This window comes from Engraulis encrasicolus, chromosome 1, assembly GCF_034702125.1.
Source record: "Engraulis encrasicolus isolate BLACKSEA-1 chromosome 1, IST_EnEncr_1.0, whole genome shotgun sequence".
NCBI classification, from domain to species: domain Eukaryota; kingdom Metazoa; phylum Chordata; class Actinopteri; order Clupeiformes; family Engraulidae; genus Engraulis; species Engraulis encrasicolus.
The window spans coordinates 950,396-975,395 of record NC_085857.1 but is presented as its reverse complement, the minus strand read 5'-3'; the positions used below and the strand labels follow the sequence as shown (position 1 = coordinate 975,395).

The following is a 25,000-nucleotide window of genomic DNA, read 5'->3' as shown; positions in this document are numbered from 1 at the left end:
GGGGTGCGCGAGCTGAATAGAGCAATGGTGGATATGTGTGTTTTATATCTAGCATTAATGCATATTAATTTGTTTTTAATTTTATGAATGAATTGTATGCTGGAAGGATCCATCTGAAGTGCAGTTTAACTCCTTGACTATTGGAAAAGAGGATTCCCCAAAACGACTGTGCATAATGTGCAGTGATTGCGCAGTAAATCCTTACTTGCGTGGCCATCAGCACACCATAAATTGACTTGGGGGGTGCGCGAACCACATTGAAATGTGCAAGGGGGTGCACAGGGGAAAATGTTTGGGAACCACTGGGTTAGGGGGTACTCATGGCACAATATAAAGGCTTATATTATATATTAGGGGGTACACAACACAAAGAAGGTTGGGAAGTAGACCACTACAGTACATATATACAGTATGTACACATCCAGCGTGACCCTCCCCCACACACAACACCACACCACACCACACACATTACATTATTCATAACGGGCATCAGGACACTAGCATTATGCATTATGCCAGTCTGGGACTTGGCACGCTGAGACTTGGCATGCTTTGATATCACTGACATCAATAGAGAGATAGAGAATAATCTCTACAAACCACATCCACATCCTCTGTTTTGCATACAGCTTTGAACATCAACATTGATTTTAGATAGACAGGTCATATCATGTAATGTCAGATCATGTTTTTTAATTCTTTCTTCTTAAATGTTGATCAGCCCCTTAGTTTTTATATTTTTTCTTATTTTTAAAATGTGTCTTTATGAAACTGTCCTTTTATGGTTTGCCCTATAACATAACCTATCCCCCCCCCTTTTTTTTTGTTCTACATGATGCTCAGATTTTAGATCTTATTGTGACTTTTCTCTTCTTTTTTTTTGGCAAGTGGTATTTGTATTTTGTCCTATGTCCTCAAGTATATCTATGTGTTTCTAGGGTTGAAAGATTCCTTTCAAGTCCTCCTACTTGTCCAGCACTTTGGACAGCTACCTCTGTTGTATTTTAAAGTGCTTTATAAATACAATTGACTTGACTTGACTTGAAGCTTTCAACCGAATCCAACTGACATTGTAGCCATGCACTGCGGCGCACAACTAAAGTCCTGAATACAATGACGGTTTCACATTTTCATGAATGTTTCACAACGTATGTTCTGACCTACACTGCAAAGATCCAACCTTAACTATTAAAATCTATTTGTATATACAGTAGCAGGCCTTAAAAAGTAAAACAAAATCAAAGGTAAACTGCACAAACACAAGAGACTGAAAAAGATCATTTACCGGTAAATTTAGCAATGTAACCTAACCCTAATTGTTGTGACACGCCTGTAACAAGCATTAGTAACTCCTTGGCAAAATAGTGTTGCCATTAGGCCTGCAAAAATATATCCTAATTGCCATGCTGCCAGTTATTAAGTTCACCAAAAAAATACTCTGAACCATTAATTAAGGAAAAGTAGCAGTATGTTGTTGCTTTGATTACAGTATCAAAACACATCATTAGTTTATACCGTATCTATGTAGGGTCCAACACACAAGAGTGTTTCAAGTTTCTACTTGAAACTGTTCCAATCAGCTACCAAACAGGAAATAGTTTGAGGAGATGAAGTAAACCAACTTCAAACCAACTCTTCCCTTTTGCCTTCACAAAATCTATACTTCAAAAGCCCTCTGAACCCTCTGTTGTCTCATACACAGGCATGAAATCATTACCACAGATGTATCATCTGATGGCAAAAAATGGGGAAATATGCTGTGAGCTTTGTCCAATGACATCAAAGAGTTGTTAGTTCTTCCAACTCATTTCTTCATCTGTATATATGCGTATGGCTTCTAAAAATGTGACCTACGTTCAGCTTCAGAAAAGCATTTAGCTACAGAGAGTTGTGCATAAAATTCACATTATTGAGAGCACAAAAAAACCCTCCTTAAATGCTGAGTCCCAATTCCACAGCCCATCATTCTGCTGTCTCTTGCGAGTTGTTGTCAGTGTGTGTGTGTGTGTGTGTGTGTGTGTGTGTGCGTGCGTGCGTGCATGTGTGCGTGCGTGCGTGCGTGTGTGCGTGCGTGTGCTCTACAAGGCTCTGTGGTTAAATTTTATCTTATATGATTCATATGCAGATTATTATATGTACATGTCTATGCAGGAATATTGAGATATGTGTATATGACTATATGTATATATCGTTCCAGTATGTAAGCATTGTAATCTGTATTGAGTGTCAGCTCAGCTGAGGTGTGAGTGAGCTAATTAGCATCTGTAAAGGGCCTGGCAGGCCACGAGGCTGGGTGTGCTCACAGTATAAATGCGCTGAGAGGACACAGCCAAATGTGCATTCTACCTTGGAAGATCAGCGAGAATGGTGTTCTATCGCTGGGATGTTGCCCTGTTCTTATGGAGCAGTTATGAATAAAGAAAATCTGCAGAAACTCACCGAACCCAAAGTGCTTGTCTGACAGTAATAGAGAAAATACCCACATTTAATGGTGTCAGAAGTGGGATAATGATGGAGCTGCAGACAGGGGAAAGATGGACTATTCCAGGAAGGACAACATCTCAAAAAACTTGGCCAAGTAAGAAGTGGAAGAAACCTACTGGAAGAAGTTCATCAAAGACCTGCCGACGGCAAAAGTCGGACCGCATTCTGGGCCCGGTGAGTAGATTCCAATAACGTTAATCCAATAACGTAATTATTTCAAATAATTGTATTATGTTAGCTAAGGAAGTGGGAAGTTAAGCTGAAATGTACAGTTGTTTGAAATGATGAGGTTGGGGGAAATAAAGAAACCAAAAATGGATGATCCAGCGTATTACCGAGGATGAGGGAGTGTTTGAGTTATACAAACGGCGGGCACTGCACACTTTTATGTGGCCTATTAGAAGCGGTGTACAATATGAACGGCGTATGTGGTAGGTGGTCGATTTCAAGGTCTTAGGTTGGACAGGCTCATTTTTGGATATGAATTGGACGGTCAGCAAAAATAGATGCTCAAAATATTGTTCTTTGGGGGAGGGAGAGTTGCGTAAACTAGGGTAGCACACTGCACACTGAAATATGTGGCCTTAAAAGCAGTGTTTAAATTCTGAAGGGCATTCATGCGATAGGTGGTCGAACCCAAAGACGTATGATGGGCAGTCGTATTTTTGTGAGAATCGGGCCGAATGAAGCGCTGATAGTTATGGTTTCGGATGATCTTATGTAATATAATTATTGATATAGGACAGGCACGAATCCATGGAAGAGAGATCTCGGTGTGTATGATAGGCCTACTATGTGTGTGTGGCATTACTCAAGGAGCAGAGGAATAATTGTATGGACAAATTTAAATACTAGGTGAAGATGTTTAGCTTTTTCCCCGTCGGAAGATGAAAAATAATTTTAATTATGGATCAACCTCTGGTGTAATTTTAATAGTGGAAGTTAATAATTTTTGCTGTATGTGAATTTGGGCATAGAGAGAGAGAGAGAGATAGAGAGAGAGTATGCCAGTGTGTGTGTGTGTGTGGATCCACAAAAAGAATGTATGTGTGTGTGTAATTTTGTGTGGCTCTGGATATGGTGTGATATCAGAGAGAGGGAGAGAGAGAGAAAAAGAGAAAGAAAGGAGAAAGAAAAGAAAAGAAAAAAAGAGAGAGAAAACATTGATTGGCTGGTAGGTAATGATTGGATTGAAAGATGAGAAGAAAGTACAGAGAAGTAAAAGGTTTTTGAAAGTGTGAAAATAGATGGAAAGAATGATTTCTTTTGGATGGAGATATCGAGTGTAGAAGGAACAGGTCAGGTAGGGATGAAAAGCAAAGGGCTGAGAGGCCATATAGACTGTGTTGGCTGGAATTATTTCAGATTATAATATACATAGCAAGATAGAAAGATAGCCTACTTTGAAACATAGAATAAGAATGGAAGAAGGAATGAAGTGGAGCACAAGGTAACTAAAGAGTGGAAGCTAACAGAGTGGCTAAAGAGTGGGAGCTAACTGAGTGGCGACATGGCGAGTAAATTGGTTGGTGGTTGTGGCGGTATGTGACATCTGTTCAATAAGCTTTGACTGGGTTGAATGTGAAATCATATAGGCTAGCAGGAAGTGTGGAAGTCAGAATGGCTATGCAGAAATTTGAATTGGGGTGAAAATGCATGCAGTGTGAACTGATAAGGTATTTTAACATCATACGAGGAGAAAAGGTAAATTTCTGTGGATGTGTGTTACTCTGTTTGGCCACTAGGGGTTAATTACCATGGCAATGGGAAGAGAGATGGAAGCTGAAGTGACTGTTTGGAAGCTGGAAGCCGGAACTAGCTTTTAAATTTTCATTTGAGAAGAGCGGAATGGAATGGAATATTCCTTGTGGGAAAAATAAAATAAAATAAAATAAAAAAGGAGAAACATGGGAACAGAAGTCGCTGAAAATTAAGGGTACTTGGTTTGGGTGAGAGAGATCTGTTTCTGCCCCAGCATGGAAGAGGTCTGTGAGTGTCTTTATAAATGTAAATGAATGTGTCAAGAAGGGGTGACGGTCTGGAAGGAAAACATTAACATGTCTGATCTTGAAGAATTAAAGAAAGCAATGGATGTTAATTTGCGGGCAACTGAAAGATTGACTTGAGAATACTTAACATATATTTGCAATACATTGATGACCAGGGGGCTAGGAGTGGTTAATTGCCTAGAGTGTGGAGACCCAGTGTGATTTAACAGGTGTGGGGGAACTCCCAGACTGGCGGGGGCCCTATGGGCAAGTGTGTTATCACTGGTTTGAAGTGGTTCTTAGACTTTTAAAGTTGGCTGATAAACATTTGAAAGGAAGAAGGGACTGAAAGAACTCAAAGTTAACAAACAATTTAGCATGGAGTGAATGAAGAAGACAGGAAGGTCTTAGCCTAAATAGGATTATGATAATAGGCTGCGATGGACAAAGGGTGGAAGTGTTTTGTCTGCTGAGAAAAGGGAGAATGCTATAGAATTTGACTGGAGAGTAGAGAACAAATTGTTTAGATTGATGATAAAAGTGAGTAGATGAGATAGGAATTAAAATTGTTTAGAGATTGAATTGTGTAATTAATTTGATTGTACAGTTAGATTGTGTATGTCTGAGTTGGCTAATGAATGAGAGTGTGAAATTGAGATAGTCTATCCAAAGAATTGATACTGCGCTCGCTGTTTGTGTCTTTACAGATCGACCAGGGCGGAGATGGTGGCCAGTGACTGAGGGTTACAACGGAGCGACAGAGGTCTATCCTAGGGAGGAGACGATGGGGCTTAGAGGAGACAGTCAGCTAACAATGACGATGGGAGCCAGCTAAGAAGAAGCCAGACGGTGGGGCCACCAGACCAGGAGGCCAGTACCCAGGACAGACCAGACCAGGGGCTGGAAAACCCACCAGGCGGACAGCAAGTCATTTACAACGGAAAGCTAATCAAGATGAAGAACACAGGACAACAGTCTACGTGGGCTGACTCGGGGGGTCAATTCAACAAAGGAAGAAATTTCACACCTGAGGCAAAACTAGGAGGGATTCAAAGTGAATTAACAAAGCATCAAATAGACTGGGCACATCTACTGTCGAAATGGGGGAGCTGTCTTCGAAGTGGAAACGAAGGAACACAACATCAGACAATGCATACATTTCAAAGGACTTCAGAAATCTTTAACACATGAAAGCGACCGAAACACAACACTTGGGAACACAAATGTTCAACCTCGAAAGGAGCTAAGAAAGGATTAACGGTCATTAGCACTTTGATGAGACAACAAACAACAGCAAGCCAAATTGCATACATCACAGAGAACAATAGACTCTTTGCGACTGAGCCATGGAGGATGGCGCAGTGAGAGAAAGCAAGAACATGGACATACAGTATCAGTGAATGAAATTGTGTAACTGTGTTTGAACTGTTGAAAGAGCAGGATGAATCAGCTAGGAATGTTATGATGAGAAAGTTGATTAAGTTCTGACAACAAGACGAGGTGCCATATCAATCAGAGTAAATGTACAGAATGTCAGATTCTTGCCACTTACACAACTTGATTATTTAGCAATGTAAACATGAAGCATATAACAACAGAATAATTCATTAGAGGTCAAATCACGGCAATAGCTGAGTGGAAACAGTGTGATATTTCATATTCATTGATAGGATGACAAAGTGTGTGCAAAGTATTTGTGAAATGATATGATTGGATATTCCTGGTAGTCTGAAGACAGTAAATTGATAAGCAAATAGCGAAGAAACATATAACTAATCAAATATTTAGTGAAACTCAAGACAATGTAGAATGGTCAACAGAATCATGGGTTAATCATAGATACATAAACCATAATGTAATGTGTAACACTGTAACACGGTTAAGGGTTGCAGATGGCCTACAGTACCCAGTTAAAATTAATGCAGAATGGTTACAAAGTCATGTTAAATCAATTCTTAACTGAACATGCAGGGCTGTCATATTGAAATGAAGCCATCGTTGGAATTTTCCCTTCACGTCTTGTTTTTCCCTTAAATTGGCAGAATGGGGTTTTTTGCAAGATGTAAGGTTTCGCCAACGATTTAAGAATTGAAATTTGAAATTTGAAGATTGAAGATTGAAGGCATATAAGATAAAAAAATTTAACCCTTGTGAGTCTTTTTGAGACTCAAAATGGGGGATTATGTGGTTACATTTTATCTTATATGATTCATATGCAGATTATTATATGTACATGTCTATGCAGGAATATTGAGAGATGTGTATATGACTATATGTATATATCGTTCCAGTATGTAAGCATTGTGATCTGTATTGAGTGTCAGCTCAGCTGAGGTGTGAGTGACCTAATTAACATCTGTATAGGGCCATGGGGCTGGGTGTGCTCACAGTATAAATGCGCTGAGAGGACACAGCCGAATGCGCATTCTACCTTGGAAGATCAGCGAGAATGATGTTCTATCGCTGGGATGTTGCCCTGTTCTTATGGAGCAGTTATGAATAAAGAAAATCTGCAGAAACTCACCGAACCCAAAGTGCTTGTCTGACAGTAATAGAGAAAAAACCCACAGCTCGTTACAAGAGGGAGCGGCCGTCTCAATTGGCTGGAGTTAGAGAGGACTCGGCTGACAGTGCAACAGCATTTTAGGTCACACACACACACACACACACACACACACACACACACACACACACACACACACACACACACACACACACACACACACACACACACACACACACACACACACACACACACACACACACACACACACACACACTTGCTGTTGCACATTTGAGAGTTTTTTTAAGTTAAAGGTACGCTGTGCAGGAAATGGTCAAAAAAGGTACTGCAACCATGCTGCTCATTGAAACTGGGCTGTTTCTTGCCAAATTTTATCTTTTCATGAAAGTTTACTTAGTAATAAACTAATATTTTCTAGTATGGCCCAAGTACAGTCATTTGTGCAGCTAAAAATGGCTATTTCTGGAAATTCAAAATGGCGGACCATGGAGAAGATCCCCCTTTTCATGTATGAAAAATGCAGTTTTTCCTGTCATAATAGAATTTGATTGTGGTGGTAAGTATTCATGAAAAAGGTAATATTAGTGAATGGCTAGCATGAATTCTGGAAATAAACAACTAAAAATCTCACACAATGTCCCTTTAAGTATACTTTGCTAACTTCTTAAGCCCAGGGCTTTGCCTCTTTCCTCTGTAGAACAAACCAACTTTACTTCCACTCTCTGTCAAGAACTCTGCAGCCCTTTATTTTGACAAGAACTTCACAAGCACAAACCCGTTACCCGTACACACAAACACGTCCTCCGCACATTTCATAGTATTTTCTGACACCAAAGGTTTCTTCTGCTTGAAAGGTTGTTTTTGTTGTTTTATTTGTTTTTATCTTTCGTTTTATCTCCCTATTTCACCCGACCTTTTTTCCTACTGCAGTGTCGTCTCTCCTGTCAGCAAATCTCCTGTGTTATCTACCACCATAAAAGATTCAGCAGGGATTAGGGCTGCAGGGGGAGGAAAATGCAAAAAAAAAATCTGTGACTCATCCAAAGCTTTAGGCCAACAGATGGAGAAAACAAACAATGCTCACCTTCAACCTCTCTCCTCTGTCGTTGACACTCACTGTCTCTCCCTTTTTTTTTATTTATCTCTCATGAGTAAGCATTACACATCTACATCTGCCTCTGCATCTAAATTTCCATATATTGAAGAACCTCTCACTGAGAAAAATTTACTTGGGAAAAGGTCCTAGATAAAACAGCTGCTTTAAGATACAGCATGTCCCTTTTATGAGATTTTTTTTGTAGTTACCAGAATGACAATGAAATAAGTCATCATTTGTCACTAATGACTTATCATGTATCTCTAATGACTTGTGTAATGTCATAGGATGATAGTTAGATGGTGGCACTTATTCGAAACAAATAGCAAGGCATTTCACTGGAGAAACAGTATGCATTAAGAGGCTTCAATGGGATGGCAGTAAAAGAGCATAAGCCTTATATTCTATATCAATCTGGTGTGTAACCGCCCATCAAAAATCAGAACAGGTGATCAGACATGATAAGATGCCACCACAGCTTTTATTTCGAAAGGTCCTCAAGGATAACGAGCTTTTCCAGACTGGTCACTTGAATGACACAGCAGCAGCTGCAGCAACATCGACGAATCGACGACAACAACAACAACAACAACAACAACAACAACGACAACATTTGTAATAAGAAAGAGGTTGCTTTCTCCCCTTGTCACAGAGCAGTGAAGGGGAGAATAGAGGAGGTGAAGCCGAGCATGAGAGCCATTGCAGTGCAGAAAGGAAGCCTTTGACATTTCTCATTTGCCACCCAGAGAAAAGGGGGCGAGGGGGTCAGTCGGGGGCGTCATGGTTGAAAAACGAACGTCTGAGTGGTAGTGGTGCCATGCCAAAGACAATGATTACCGCTGCCACTTGGACAGCACAGCATGGCAACCAGCGTAACCTCTAGCCCAGAGACACTGGAGCAAAACAGAGTGGCCCATGGATCACTGCCGCCAAAATGACTTCACCGGTTCTGCACAAATGTTTAGGTTTCAAAGGCAGAGTCTTCCTTAGTTTGAGTGTGTGTCTGCACCTTGCTGAACAACCGTAATCCACAGACAACTATCTAGTTGTCAATATTGATTGATGGGTCCTGAATTATAACGGCTGAGCCATCCAGGGGCCGAGCGGTGGTGGTGCCATGCCAAAGACAATGATTACCGCTGCCACTTACAACCTGGGCAGCGGGGCGACTCAAGTGATCCTTGACCTGGAGACAGCGGAGCAAAACAAGGGTGGCATTGGCTGACTGCCCACAAATTACTTCACCGGTCCTTCACAAATGTTCGGGTTTCGGAGGTAGGGGTCTGAGTGAGTGTGAGTGTCTGTACCTTGCTGAAAAACATCAGTATGCTTTTGCAACACACACTATATCGTAACAGTCATGCTAATAAAGCACAATTTTACTCCAATGAATTTACATGGCAGAGTAAACTCATATACCATCTCCCATCCTCCATGGAGACGGATTCCTCTTTGCTTTTGCTAGACTGTTTGACGAACTTTACGCCGGGGACCCAGGTTCGTTTCCAGCCCAATGTCATTTCCTGATGCATCCCCATCTCTCCCTCTCATTTCCTGATGCATCCCCATCTCTCTCTCTCATTTCCTGATGCATCCCCATCTCTCTCTCTCATTTCCTTCTAACTATCCTCAACAAAGCACAAATCTAAAATGAAAGCCAAAAAGACCAAAAAGAAATGTTCAAAAATAAGTCTTGCATGTAATTTGATTCAAGCCAAGAGAAAAAATGAATACATGCCTCTATCTCTCTCTTTCTCTACCTGAGTGTGCGTGTGTGCATGTGAGTGTGTGTCTGCGCATGCGTGCAGGTGTCAAAAAGCGCTTACACACCCATTATCATGTCTCTTCCATTCATGCTCAAGCACCCCAATCTGAGGGGTGAATACCTCCCCAGCAAGTGAATGCAGCTACGGGCCAGAACCCCTTAAGCCCTCTCATCATCCTGGCAAGCCCTGCTATCGCGCCACAGGAGATGGGGCGGGGGGGGCTTAGACCAGGAGAGAGAGCAAGCCCTGCTATCGCGCCACAGGAGATGGGGTGGGGGGGGGGGGGGGGGGGGGGGGGGGAGGGGGGGGGTGGTGGGGGGTAGGGTGGGGTAGCTTAGACCAGGAGAGAGAGCGATGAGACTGGCGAAGGCAAGCCGTGCACAAAAGCTCTGCAAGCAGCTGAGAGGGGATAACAAGGATAATGGGGGACAGGCACAGTGCAGAAGCACACAGGGATGGAGGCTGTGGCAGGAATGGAGGCTCGGGAATGCTGGCACTAGATAAGGCATCCAGCTAAACACTCTCACGTCTCCCTTTCCACATCCTCCATAACCACTGAGGCACACCAAACTCAGCTCCAGGCTGTTTTTAGACCCACTGGGCCTTTCTCAAAACCTAGTGCCGTGCACTTCCAAGTGTATCTGCCTAATTAGTCTCACCCAGTGATTGGATATTCCGCAGAGATCAGCAAAGAGTATAGGTTTTGAGAAAGGACAAAATACTGACTTCCAGACAAATGTATAAGCTGGTGTTTACATTCTCATTCTACTGTATAAACAAACTCACAAACTCATTGGCTTGATATGAGCAGCAGAAGCTCCTTACGGTAAATGCACATGTTTCTTCAAGGATCTGAAGAGGAGGGATGTCATTTGATTTAAAGTTATATCATCAAACATCAACAGGGATACAAATCTGACATATAAATTCATTCATTCAATTCATCTGCGATAATTGTGTCTCCACAATAGCCATGATCGTGTTTGATATATTGTAATTAAATCAGTCTACTCGGAACTAAGAAAATCTTTGATAAAATTGCTATAAATCCCTTTTGCCATCACTTTTGATTCTAAAATGAAATGAGGTATGGATTGACACATTTTTGGACAGCTGTAGAATAAGATAGTGCTAGTAATCACAACACATCTGCAGCAATGGAGCAAATCAAATGCTATTTTGGAATTGGTTGGTCCCATAGAATGTATAATGTACGTCTTATCCTGAACCACAACAACAACACCACCATCACCCCTCATCCCCACACCACCCCCTACACAACCCATTTACTGTACACACAGCGATAACACACCACCACTCCTTAATGTGTGCACTCACACAACATAATAGGAGCACATCTGTTCCATTCACAACATGCATATTGTATACCGCTGGCCTGTCTATATTATCTTGCCACTATACGAGACACCACCCATACAGTAATTGAAAGGTCCTGTGAGGCAAAACACTTCAGCTAGAGCGCACAATGAGCCCTCCGATATCAGCAGTTTGCACAGGCCCGGCAGCAGCCCAATGCTATTGGGTGGGCCTTCCCGGTTGTCTGGGGGGGCCCATTAAGACGGGGGGTCTGGGGGTCCCCCCCCAGAAAATTTTGAATTTTTTAGATGCAATTTCCTGCATTTTAACCAAATTGTGTCCTGTTTCAGCTCAATATTAGAACCACACTTTTGTTTCTAAATACAGGAAGATTTTGTTTTTCCAGGGACACACATTTTTCCATAACTTAACTTAGGAAATAATCAGTGAAATACTTTTGCCCACTGACTTGTTACTCGTGCAACCTGAAAGTTCACTGAATCATGGAGACCAGCATCCACTGAGTGAATCTTGGGTTTTTATTTGTCACAATTCGAAAATATATCTCCCATCTTTTTAAAAAAATAAATAAAAGTGAAAACAATGTATAAATCATTAGGCCTATGGTCGGGCATGTCTTTGTATATACAGTAGGTAATTAACAGTAGGCTAAACTTAACATACTAGGCCTGGTTCACAAATGCATTCCTATACATTAAAGTAAACAGCATTCAATAAGCTTTCAGACAGAATAGTTTTTAGTGCAATTATTTTGGTATAGGTAACTACTTTGAGTCCATTCACAGGTAAATAGTTAAGTATTCTCCTTTTCCTCTTTTTTTTTTAAACAATAGGGCAGCGACCCTGCGTGTGTGTATTAACAATACATTCTTGAATCATGAAGTGGTCAGGAAAATCTCTGAAGGGAGGCAATATATAGTAGCCTGAACAGTTAACCAAACAACATTCAAGTAGGTGTTTTCTTCTTCACGGCAGTGCGTATTGTTAACAATCCATTCTTGAATCATGGTCAGGCAAACCTCTGAAGGTAATTAACATCAAGTAACAATCAAGTGACCTTTTTTCAACTTCACTGCAATACAGACATAGGAAAAGGTTTGTACACCCTGGGCTACAAAGCTGGGTAATTACATACTTTCAGACAAACAAGACTATTACTTGCTGTACTGTGAATTTTTACATGTTATGGTCAATAAAAAATATGATAACATGCAATAGATTGGGCAGTATTAGATGAAGCAGACACAAATTGTTCATTCATGTGATTCTGGTTAAGATCAGACCATGTTTAATGGTCAATTTGAATTAAAATGTGAGATTCTAAAGGGTGTACAAACTTATCCCTATGACTGTACACTTAAGTACAGTATATCACGAAAGTGAATACACCCCTCACAGTTTTTGCAGATTTTTGAGTAAACATTTTTATAGGAAAGCATTACAGAAATTTCACTTTGACACAATGAATAGTGACCTTTTAACAACTTATTTAACCGCTTAAATGTCTTGTTCACTCAGAAAAAAGCAAAATACACCCATTAATGTTTGAACATGTACTCACAAAAGTGAGTACACCCCAGATTAAAATCCGGTAGAGAAGGGGCTGTGTTGGCTCGAATCGTCTCGAAATGAAAAGGGAGGTCATCAGTGTGCGTTTCAACCTTTCTTTGCATTGAACTTTTACATTTTCAGTCTGCATCTGGCTTAAATAGATTGGTGTGAGATTTGAATGCAATCCTATGGAGAATATCATGATCTGCTTCAGTAGTCACAGTGCATGTTGACATGCATGTTTCTTTTAGGTGTATTTCAGATTGCCAATGTTGACAGCATTCATGCATCCCCAAACCATGTTAGTCCCACTACCATGCGTGGCTACTGAGAGGATACACTTTTTTTTGTAAAACTCACTTGTTTACCACCACACATGCTTGACACCATCTAAAGCAAATTTATTTATCTTGGTCTCAAGAGAGATGAACAGACCAAGGATATGGATCACTGGAACCATGTCGTGTGATCTGAAGAGACCCAGATAAACAAATATACTTTAGATGGTGTCAAGCATGTGTGGTGGTAAACAAGTAAGTTTTACAAAAAAAAGTGTATCCTATCAAAAGCCAAGCATGGTAGTGGGACTGACATGGTTTGGGGATGCATGGATGCTGTCAACATTGGTAATCTGAAATACACCTAAAAGAAACATGCATATCAACATGCACTGTGACTACTGAAGCAGATCATGATATTCTCCATAGGATTGCATTCAAATCGCACACCAATCTATTCAAGCCAGATGCAGACTGAAAATGTAAAAGTTCAATGCAAAGAAAGGTTGAAACGCACACTGATGACCTCCCCTTTCATCCCTTTTCATTTGTTTCATTTCGAGACGATTCGAGCCAACACAGCCCCTTCTCTACCGGATTTTAATCTGGGGTGTACTCACTTTTGTGAGTACATGTTCAAACATTAATGGATGTAGGCCTATTTTGTTTTTTTCTGAGTGAACAAGAAATGTAATCGGTTAAATATGTTGTTAGAAGGTCACTAATCATTATGTCAAAGTGAAATTTCTGTAATGCTTTCCTATGAAAATATATACTCACAAATCTGCAAAAACTGTGAGGGGTGTACTCACTTTCGTGATATAACTTACTGTAAACTAAACAACATTCAATTAATCATTCAGACACAATTTTTTCCCCTGTGCATAAATCCTGCCCAATAGTACACTATAACACATAAGAACTCCAAATAAGTGTACTCACGTTTCTGGAAACAAGACATACGAGAACTAAACAACATGTGAGTATATTATATTTAGGACCTCTGGCCCACCTACCATACCTTCAGGGCCCACCAGAGGGCCACAGCCCATAGTTTGAGAATCACTGTCCACTTCACTGTCTTCCACTGGTTCAGCGTGTCTTGTGTGTGTGTGTGTGTGTGTGTGTGTGTTAGGGCAGCGATCCGCCTACACCCTTGTGAGTGTGTCACAGAACACAGAGGGCCACAGCCCATAGTTTGAGAATCACTGTCCACTACTGGTACTTCTTCCACTGGTACAGCGTGTCTTCCACTGGTTCAGCGTGTCTTGTGTGTGTGTGTGTGTGTGTGTGTGTGTGTGTGTGTGTGTGTGTGTGTGTGTGTTAGGGCAGCGATCCGCCTACACCCTTGTGAGTGTGTCACAGAACACAGAGCTTGCTGGGGATGCTGCTGGGGATGCTGCTCGTTGTTCTTGGCATGGTCTTCTTTATCTGTTCATGAGTAAACATTATTTTCAGATTAGTGAGTGTTATGTAGGCCTATATTTGGTGTCATTACTTATTCAGCACCCACCCATATAGACTTTATTTAAGAGTTATATTTTTGTATAGTTCTATATTTTTAGCCCATAGCCTACTTTGTGTTGATTGACCAACAACAACTTAAGTAAAACTATTATGAAGTTATTTAAAAACTCAAGCTCACCCTCAGTAAAGTGGTAGGCGACGATGTGCAGCTGCGTGGAATCTTCGCAAGACAGCGTCCCTCCATTCGTCCCTGAATTTTTTGGTCAAGTCCTTCTCGAAGGCCAGTTTTATTAAATTGGCCTTACGTTTGTGCAGCATGCTTTGTCTGTGGTCGGTGAAAACATTCTTGAGAGTGGAAAAAGAGTTCTCACAGACAGCAGTGCTTGCGCCAAAAGTCAGAGCATGTTTCAGAGCTGTGATCACGCCTGGCATAGCCTCAAGTGCTGGGTGGAAATGTTTTAAAACTTTCCTCGCCGTCCATTCACCCCCATCAGGTGGAGATGTGTCTTCCATCCTCCCGTGCAAGAATTGTTTCGCAACGGTGAACTCTGTGTCGACAGCGGTTGTGTTGCTGAGTGCTAGTAGAGGGCGTATTTTGGAGATGTCCAGAAAAGTGGGATCATTTGGGTCCAAGGCTTTCAGTCCGTGCATGATGGTGCAGTTGCGCTCCCCAAAACGCGCTTTGATTTCCCCACAGACAGCATCGATGCAGCTGAAGAATAACCTTCGCAGTTGGTCTTCGCTATTTGGGTCGTCTTGCGTCACTCTGGCCTCCACGACATACATGTCAAACGCTGGGTTCAGCGTGCGCCTTCTTTTCGCCACCGGCTCTGTACCCTGGCAGCACTCCAATAGGGCCTTGAATTCCGTTTCCTCCCGCAGATTCTCGATGCAAGCACACGCTGAATTGACGAGTTGTGCGCCAGTGAGTAGATCCATGTCCTCTCTCTGCAGCATGGCATTGGGGGGATCCAGGAATGAGAGTATACGGTGAACCATCTCAGCAATAAAGCGAAAGCTCGGCTCAGCCATAATGCGCAGTAGCCCCGAGGCTTCGACGCGCACCTCAGCACCGTAACTTCTCTTCCCGTCGATATCTTTGAGCAATGCGACGAGGTCATCAAAGGACTGAAGAATGGCTGAGACGGTGTTTAGGTGACCCGTCCACCGTTGATCTAGGAGCCGCTTCAATCGCTCGCCCTTGTAGAGGATGGCCACAGTTGGTTTACGGCAGAATTTGTAAAGCATATTGCATGCATTAAAAAAATCCACCAGTAGCTGCTCTCCCGACAGGGCGTGGGTGATCACCAGATGTAATTGGTGATTAAAACAGTGCACATAGGGTATCTCACGGCACAATTTTCTCTGCAGAAGCTTTTGCACTCCACCATGTTTACCTGACATCAGGGAGGCGCCGTCATAGACTTGGCTGATGATTTTTTGTGGGCTTAATCCTGCTTTGGTCAACTCGCCAATGATGCAATCCGTCAGTGTGGCAGCATCCCCCTCATCCAATGTAGCGATGGTCAGAAGGCGTTCAGTTGGCTCCAGGAGACCATTGATGTAGCGCAGAACGATCGAAATGTTCTCTCTCCCAGTAGGATCTCGCGTGCCATCGGCCTTAATGGTGTAGAAGGATTCTCCGACCTCCCGCACGATGTGCTCCGTCACCATAGTAGACATAATGTCAACTATTTCGTTCTGGATTTCGTGGCTGGTGTATCTAGCGTTGCGTGGCATAGTTAGGGCTATCTTGGCTAACTTGGGGTCTTTTCTCAAGGTGTATTCGAAGAGAGACAAAAACAATCCACAGCCACTTTCATCCCTGCTGTCAAAGGAGTCATGGTCACCTCTGAACGGCAGCTGGTTTACGGACAGGAATTCTATGACATCTATTACGGATGACAAGTAATACCTGTTCCGCTCCAGCTGATCGTCGTTGAGTAGGGTGGATATTTCTTGACCAGTTTCCCTTCTCTTCTCCTTCTCCCTCCACATAGCTTCGCAGGTCAGATGGTCCCTTGAATCCCCGTGTTTATTAAGTCCCTTTCCCCTTTCCACGGCATGCTTCCAATCCCGGAACCCACTCAGAGTAAATGTCGTGTCCGCGGACGACGAGGTACGAAATTTACGGCAGGGAAAACAAAACGCTGCGTCTCTTTTGACGGAGTACTCCAGCCACTCTCTGCTTCTGTACCAGTCGGTACTGAAGGATCTAGGTTTCCCTGAGAAAAGACGTTTAGGGTACGTCTGAAGAATTACTTGGGCTGGCTTTTCAGTACCAAGATCTTCCGAGCTGGAGTCAGCAGACGCTCCTTGGTCAGATGCAGGCACTGCAGGCTGGATCGGCGCAGGTGCCTGATGACTGTCATACGAATCGTTAACCTCCACAGACTTTTTGAGGAATCTTCGTATATCCATGATCTTATTTCTGTTTTGTTTTTAGCTTAGCCTGCTTTCGTTGCTATCACTGACACTGACGTTCGCGCTCATTTCTGACAGTTCTATGATTGGCTAGCCTACGTTATTTCCGAATGTTTGTGAACAATGGGTATGGAGCATTTCCGTTCAACCCACATCATGGGAAAAATAATCTAAATATCTAAGATAAATCTAATAATCTAAAATATTTTAAATCAATGATTCTTTCTTTTTATGCCCTTTATAGTAGTCTGTCTGGATTTTTTTTTTTTTGTCACTTTTTTTTTTTTTCGTCACTCCGTGGGTGGGCGGGCCTACGTCACTCAGTGGGCGGGCCTGGCCCCCTAAGGCCCGCCCATGGAGCCGGGCCTGAGTTTGCAGCCGACACTGATAATAAACACAGCACCTCCGCACCGGGTCTGCCAGCCAGGCCCTGTGCTTTGCTGCTCCGTGTGTACCGTTATGGGGTGCATTTCTCGAAACCAAAGTTGCTTACTACATTAGCTACTTTGTCGTTTTCAATGCAATTTCCCATTGGCAACTACCAGTTGCTAACAGGCTCACAACTTCTCTTTTGAGAAAGGCACCCCTGTACTGTGCAGTGGCCTCTGCTATTGACCAGCAATTCCACAGTGATTAAGGATGCAGCCTCACACCCCACACAACCACAGCAGCAGGAAAAGATGAGCTGTGACTGAATAAGCCAGAGGGGTGGGGAACCTAAGACTCGAGGGCCAGGGGTGGGGAACCTAAGACTCGAGGGCCAGGGGTGGGGAACCTAAGACTCGAGGGCCAGGGGTGGGGAACCTAAGACTCGAGGGCCAGGGGTGGGGAACCTAAGACTCGAGGGCCAGGGGTGGGGAACCTAAGACTCGAGGGCTGTTTGTGGCTGTTTTATTTGGCCACCTATATCATTTTAATGTTATGCAGCTTCACATGAAATATTGCATATTTTATAAAGGACTCTTGGAGATTGCATTTGTAAATATAATTAAATGATATTCAGGGGACCTAGAGAAGGTGGGGTCTTTTTTAAAGGTGGCTGGGCTGCCTTCAATATAGGCCTAAAGTGCAGAGGGAAATCTTGGTTTGCGTTCATAATACGGCCCTCGGAGGACTTCTACGGCCCTCGGAGGACTTTTACGGCCCTTGATGGAATTCGAAGTGGCCCTTCGCATGATAAAGGTTCCCCACCCCCTGGAATAAGGGGACACCTACATGCATGTAGCCCACTGTATTCGACTTGAAAGCAGATGAGGGCCAGCAGAGGAGTGTTGGACTGATGAAGGTGGGAGGGGTTAAGAAAGGGTTATGATGACTGTCAGGAAGTCGCTGGCTATGTTTAGCATTATAGGAGCACGTAAGGGGAACTCGCACACCTTGGTTGCCGATGCAATAGTGTCCTATTACTGCATGTTTCGAAAATAATAAAAAAAAGTGCTATCCAAGAGAACAATGCAAACTTTCGGTCCCATTCAGACCATGCTCAGTGCAAAGTATGTTTAGTATTATGCCATTTGGGTGGTTCTATTAGACTATAGCACAAGCTAAATGGCATATTCTTGCTCTGCAGTATTTTTCAAGCTGTGACAGATGTTAACTCCCCAGCTGCCCGGCTGCACTTAAACTGAAGAACACAGAGACATACTACCAGCAGTATTTGACTATTTGGACTTCGCCTGATGGAAAAAAAACGTCTTATTATGGGTGCATACTGTTCTCTAGTTGTTTGTCCATCTGTGTGTAACGCTTCCTCTGTGTGTGTGTGCTATCATTTTGAAAGGTTGGAGAGATTTGTACCAAATCAACATTTTGAGGTTTGAGTTCTACCCATTTCCATTTCCGCTGTAATCTGCGTTGGGCAAGTTGCCTTCACAAATAATTACTTACAGTCTCATGGAAAATAGTGTGTGTGTGTGTGTGTGTGTGTGTGTGTGTGTGTGTGTGTGTGTGTGTGTGTGTGTGTGTGTGTGTGTGTGTGTGTGTGTGTGTGTGTGTGTGTGTGTGTGTGTGTGTGCGTGCGTGCGTGCGTGTGTGTGTGTGTGTGTGTCCTCAAGCAGTGCTTAGGTTAGGTCTGTGGCAGGAGCAGGAGCAGATGGGTCCTGTGTGTGTGAACTGACTTCTGTCCCATATCTCAGGTGATGCCCCATTACACACACACTCCCTGCCAATTTAACACACACACACACACACACACACACACACACACACACACACACACACACACACACACACACACACACACAGGTGCACACAAGTCTACATTGTGAGCCATGAGCAGAACTGCATGGAAAAAAGGAGGAGGAGGAGGAGGAGGAAAAGGAGGAGAAGGAGGAGAAGGAGGAGAAGGAAGAGGAGGAGCAGGATGAGGAGAGGGAGCAGGAGGAAGAGAAGGAGAAAGAGGAGGAGGAGGAGAAGAAGGTGGAGAAGAAGAAGGTGGAGGATAGAAGGAGGAGGAGGAGGAGGAGGAGGAGGAGGACAGAAGGAGGAGAGGAGGAGAGGAAGAGGAGAAGAGGAGGAGGAGGAGGAGGAGGAGGAGGAGGAGGGGGAAGAGGAGGAGGAGGAGGAGGAGGAGGAGGAGAGGAGAGGAGGAGGAGAGGAGGAGAGGAGGAGGAGAGGAGGAGAGGAGGAAGAGGAGGAGGAGGAGGAGGAGGAGGAGGAAGAGGAGGAGGAGAAGGAGGAGGAAGAGGAGGAGGAGAGAGGAGGAGGAGGAAGAGGAGGAGGAGGAGGAGGAGGAGGAGGAGGAGGAGGAGGAGGAGGAGGAGAAGGAGGAGGAAAATCTACTGTAAGTACAAGCATGCTATTATTATCTACACTAAATAGGCCTATCGCAAATCACTGTCTTCCTTGAGCGCGCGCGCGCACAGACACCCACACACACACACACACACACACACACACACACACACACACACACACACACACACACACACACAGAGTTTGGTTTTCCTGATTCCACTGCTATTCTCCAGGGGAATATACTTACGGTAATTTAGTGCCAAATGAGCGCAACTCAAACATCCAAGCAGCAGCCTCCACCAACTGAGCGATTAGACGATCAAGAGCAGTGACTCTCAATGTCAGACAGATGGACACTTGGCCAGTCCTTCCCTCTCCCACTCTGGTTTGATCCGTCCATCATGTAGTAGACACACCGTGATCATCTCTCTACACTCTACATGGCTCAATTGTTCACTGTAATATTGGACAGGAACCCTTTTAATTTCAAACACTCATTCTTGCAAACTGCTTGTTTATGGTTCAGGATTTTAGTGATCGTTGTTCTTTGTTTGCGCATACAGTATATGAACCAGTAGGATTGTTTTGTTTTCACGTGTATGAAACGTGTACAGTATATGAACCAGTAGGATTGTTTTGTTTTCACGTGTATGAAACGTGTAGAGTATATGATATATTTTAGTGATTTTAGGATTGTTTTGTTTTCACGTGTATGAAACGTGTACAGTATATGATATATGCTGGTCATCCCTCTAAGCAGCTGCAGCAGTTTCATAGATGATGATTGCACATTCAGAGGCTTGGACTGGTAATAGGTTATTTCCCGGCGGGCCTATTTTTTGTATTTCCTTACCAATTGGTCCACCAGTTATAGGGGTCCATGCCCCAGTCCAGCCAGCGCTGTCAGAAACGCATACAGCACAGTACAGGCCAAAAGTTTGGACACACCTTCTCATTCAATACATTCTTTCTCTATTTTCATTGGTATTTATTTACACAGTACATTGTAGAATCTCACGCCAAGTAATCAGCCATGTTCGTTGAGGAGTTTTGATGCCCCCCTTGCCAGAATCTACATTTGCTGTAAATAGCCATGAAAATAAAGAACGTGTATTGAATGAGAAGGTGTGTCCATGTGTCCGAACTTTTGGCCTGTACTGTACATACGAGGCCTGATAAACCAGCCTAAACGTGACACACACACACACACGCACGCACGCACGCACACACGCACACACGCACACACACACACACACACCATCTCCTCAATCTCCAAAGCACACCAGCATCATCATCACTATCGCAACCAAAAACAGTGGCCGCTGTGAGAAGCCATTACTACCAAAACCCACAGCGAGGTCCAATTGGCCGCCATGCAGAGTCCCCCAGCTCAATACATTCACCAAACAATAATATAACACTTTGGTCTCTCTGCAGAAAGCCCTTAAATGGCAGTGTGTGATTATGTTTGCGTTCCAATATGCGACCTTGCTTCCTCCACTTGTGGTTGTGGCCTTGCCCCACCTCCTGGCCCCTCCTCCGTGGAGAAAACAATAAACTTTCCCAGCTGTCAGCCTAGCCACAGCAACTTTTGGGGGACCGTTTTTCATTCATTATCCCAATTGCAAATGAGAAAAATACTTTACAAGTGAGCTTTTGCAAGATATTGAAATATAATGCTGTTGTCAGCAGGGCTTTGAACCGCTATTTTTTTCCAAACGTTCCGTTCCGAACAGAAACGGAATTATAACGTTTTCGGTTCTGAGTTCCACCAATAAATTGACGTTCCCGAACCGGTTAGAACCAAAAAATATTGTTCCCGGAACGGTTAATTTCGTTCCTGTCAGCTGATTACTCCCCATAGGCCTAATTGACGTTAACCAAGAAAGACGGAAGTGCAAATGAGTCAGCCTACACTCAAAACTGTTTATTCAAGCGGATGAAAAGAATATCCTCCAGAATTTTGTCATTCAGGGATGACCTAAGCGGAGAAGCAGAGAATAAACCTCAATGATGAAAATGTGCGCTCCACGCTGACTTGGGTCACAGAGAGCACTATGATGGACATTGTGAGTTTGTGCATATTTGAAGCGGCCATGGATGCCCAATAACGCTGAACATTGTCTGTGCGTTTTATACGTGCTTCCCTGCAATGTCTTACAATAATGCAATGCAAACTCTGTCCTTTTGTATGACAGTGGTTTCTCTTAATTAAGATGTGGAGTGAAGACTTTGTAATCTACAGCTCTCTCTCCATTCAGTCAGAGAATGTCACACAGGACGTGAACCTCAGCCGTCATGATAACGTGCACAGGAAAATAATAGACTTTGAGGAACGGTATTAACCGGTATTAACCGGTTACCATTATTTTTAAATAAGTGTTCCCGTTTCAGAACATAAAAAATAATAACGTTTCCGGTTTCGTTTCTGTTCCCTGTAAAGTACAAAAAGTTCCTGGTTTTTGTTTTCGTTCCTAGAACCGGTTCAAAGTCCTGGTTGTCAGTGATGTCATCACGACAAATTACTTCCTGGTACGAGGCCACAAGCACAACTGGAGGAAGCAAGGTCGCATATTGGAACGCACCCTATGGCTTTTTTTTTTTTTTTAGAGAGAAATATGGAATTTCAATCGGTCCTGCTCTCTGAGCATAAAATCCCAGTGATGGATGGTAACAACAACCTGTGCTTAAGCCTGGGCTTGACATTTTTCCAATTTCTGCCATACATGCATTCCTTATGAAAAACATGAGCTTTGCCGAATGTAATATTTTTCAATTCGTTATTTATTATCATATACATCAGTAGTTCTCAACCTTTTTGAGAAAACGCCCCCTTGGCCCCCCAACACCCCCTTGACCTGATCGTAAGCCTGACAACGCCCCCCTTAGTGTGTTAAAAAATGAAATGGACTAATGCACCCCGATGGCAACTAAGCACCGCCCCCTCTCAGCTGCATCCTTCCCAATGCCCCCCTAGAGCTCCCCAACGCCCCATGGGGGGGCTGTACCGCCCCCGTTGAGAAACACTAATATACATGTAGATTGCATACAAACCTAGCCTCGCGAGCCATCCACGTACTTCCGGTCAAGGAAATGAAATGGTAGTATTATGGGATGGTCAGGACCAGGCTAATACAGTAATTCTCTTTAGCCCAGAGTCTTGGATGACAGACTGCAGACTCAGTAACATAAAGCTGATTGCATGTTCATCTGCAGCTTGCCTTCACATCATACATCACTGCGGAGTCAAGGAAACACGGTGGGTGCACAGTAGCCTACATATTGTAGACTTTAGAGTTGATGTAACATGTAGGTAGTGTCCAATCACCTATATGCAAAACAAGTGGCCCAATTTAGTGGGCTGTATAAAGTGTAAAGTGTATTTGGTCCCAAAAGGCTCTCTAAGTGTTGAAATAGCACTGCATGTTTTCACTGTGTACCAAAGCAGTGGCTCCTAACAGTACAGTGAAAACTCATAAGTGGTGCAGGCGGTCAGTCGCACTGTTCGAGTGTTGGCTGTGGCGACGCGAGTGAAAAGTAGGCCATGGCCAGGGAGGGAGGGTCTCGACTCGAGCGTTTGATCCTTGGAGCAAACAGACTGGCGGGCAGTCACACAATTTGAGTGCCGGGCGGCTAGCAAGTGAAAAGTACAGTGCTTTTTGATCCGTGGAGCAAACAGACTGGCTGGCGGGCGGTCACAGTCACAATTTGAGTGCCGGGCGGCTAGCAAGTGAAGAGTACAGTGTTTGATCCATGGAGCAAACAGACTGGCTGGCGGGCGGTCACAGTCACAATTTGAGTGCCGGGCGGCTAGCAAGTGAAGAGTACAGTGTTTGATCCATGGAGCAAACAGACTGGCTGGCGGGCGGTCACAGTCACAATTTGAGTGCCGGGCGGCTAGCAAGTGAAGAGTACAGTGTTTGATCCGTGGAGCAAACAGACTGGCTGGCGGGCGGTCACAGTCACAATTTGAGTGCCGGGCGGCTAGCAAGTGAAGAGTACAGTGTTTGATCCATGGAGCAAACAGACTGGCTGGCGGGCGGTCACAGTCACAATTTGAGTGCCGGGCGGCTAGCAAGTGAAGAGTACAGTGTTTGATCCGTGGAGCAAACAGACTGGCTGGCGGGCGGTCACAGTCACAATTTGAGTGCCGGGCGGCTAGCAAGTGAAGAGTACAGTGTTTGATCCGTGGAGCAAACAGACTGGCTGGCGGGCGGTCACAGTCACAATTTGAGTGCCGGGCGGCTAGCAAGTGAAGAGTACAGTGTTTGATCCGTGGAGCAAACAGACTGGCTGGCGGGCGGTCACAGTCACAATTTGAGTGCCGGGCGGCTAGCAAGTGAAGAGTACAGTGTTTGATCCATGGAGCAAACAGACTGGCTGGCGGGCGGTCACAGTCACAATTTGAGTGCCGGGCGGCTAGCAAGTGAAGAGTACAGTGTTTGATCCGTGGAGCAAACAGACTGGCTGGCGGGCGGTCACAGTCACAATTTGAGTGCCGGGCGGCTAGCAAGTGAAGAGTACAGTGTTTGATCCATGGAGCAAACAGACTGGCTGGCGGGCGGTCACAGTCACAATTTGAGTGCCGGGCGGCTAGCAAGTGAAGAGTACAGTGTTTGATCCGTGGAGCTAATGATGCAGTCCAGTCCAGTCCAGCCTGACAGCAGGGAGGAGGGAGCCTGTTAGCTTGATGTGGCCTCACAGCCAGAGCCCCATGCACAGCAGAGCACAGCAGAGCAGAGCCACAGCCTCACACACCACACAGCAGGGGGCACAAGGATGAGGAGGAGGATGAGGAGGAGGAGGAGGAGGAAGAGGAGGAGGAGGAGGATGAGGAGGAGGAGGAGGAGAGCAGGGGGGGATGGGGGGGGGGAGAGACCAGGTTGGGGTGGGGAGGGGGGGGGGGGGGTGGAGACCGAGGCAGAGGAGAGCAGGGGGGATGGGGGGGGGAGAGACCAGGTTGGGGTGGGGAGGGGGGGGGGGGGGGTGGAGACCGAGGCAGAGGAGAGCAGGGGGGATGGGGGGGGGGTGGAGACCGAGGCAGAGGAGAGCAGGGGGGATGGGGGGGGTGGAGACCGAGGCAGAGGAGAGCAGGGGGGATGGGGGGGGGGGGGGGGGGGGGGGAGAGAGACCAGGTTGGGGTGGGGAGGGGGGGGGGTGGAGACTGAGGCAGAGGAGAGCAGGGGGGATGGGGGGGGAGAGAGAGACCAGGTTGGGGTGGGGAGGGGGGGGGGGGTGGAGACCGAGGCAGAGGAGAGCAGGGGGGATGGGGGGGGGGGGGGAGAGACCAGGTTGGGGTGGGGAGGGGGGGGGGTGGAGACCGAGGCAGAGGAGACCAGGGGGGATGG

At 44.6% G+C, this 25,000-nt stretch overlaps 2 protein-coding genes across 2 annotated transcripts in view; both read right to left on the bottom strand.

Annotated features, from left to right (window-relative positions):
- Window positions 1–25,000, bottom strand: part of LOC134446315 (alpha-1,6-mannosylglycoprotein 6-beta-N-acetylglucosaminyltransferase B-like) — a 207,429-nt gene that overhangs the window by 171,475 nt on the left and 10,954 nt on the right. The gene's annotated exons all lie outside the window — the stretch shown is intronic.
- Window positions 14,330–17,234, bottom strand: LOC134454954 (uncharacterized). Its single transcript, XM_063206300.1, has 2 exons — window positions 14,671–17,234; window positions 14,330–14,456 (listed from the first exon to the last, which is right to left on the bottom strand). The coding sequence occupies exon 1, from the start codon at window positions 16,911–16,913 to the stop codon at window positions 14,673–14,675; it is 2,241 nt and encodes a 746-aa protein (XP_063062370.1). The 5' UTR covers window positions 16,914–17,234; the 3' UTR covers window positions 14,330–14,456; window positions 14,671–14,672.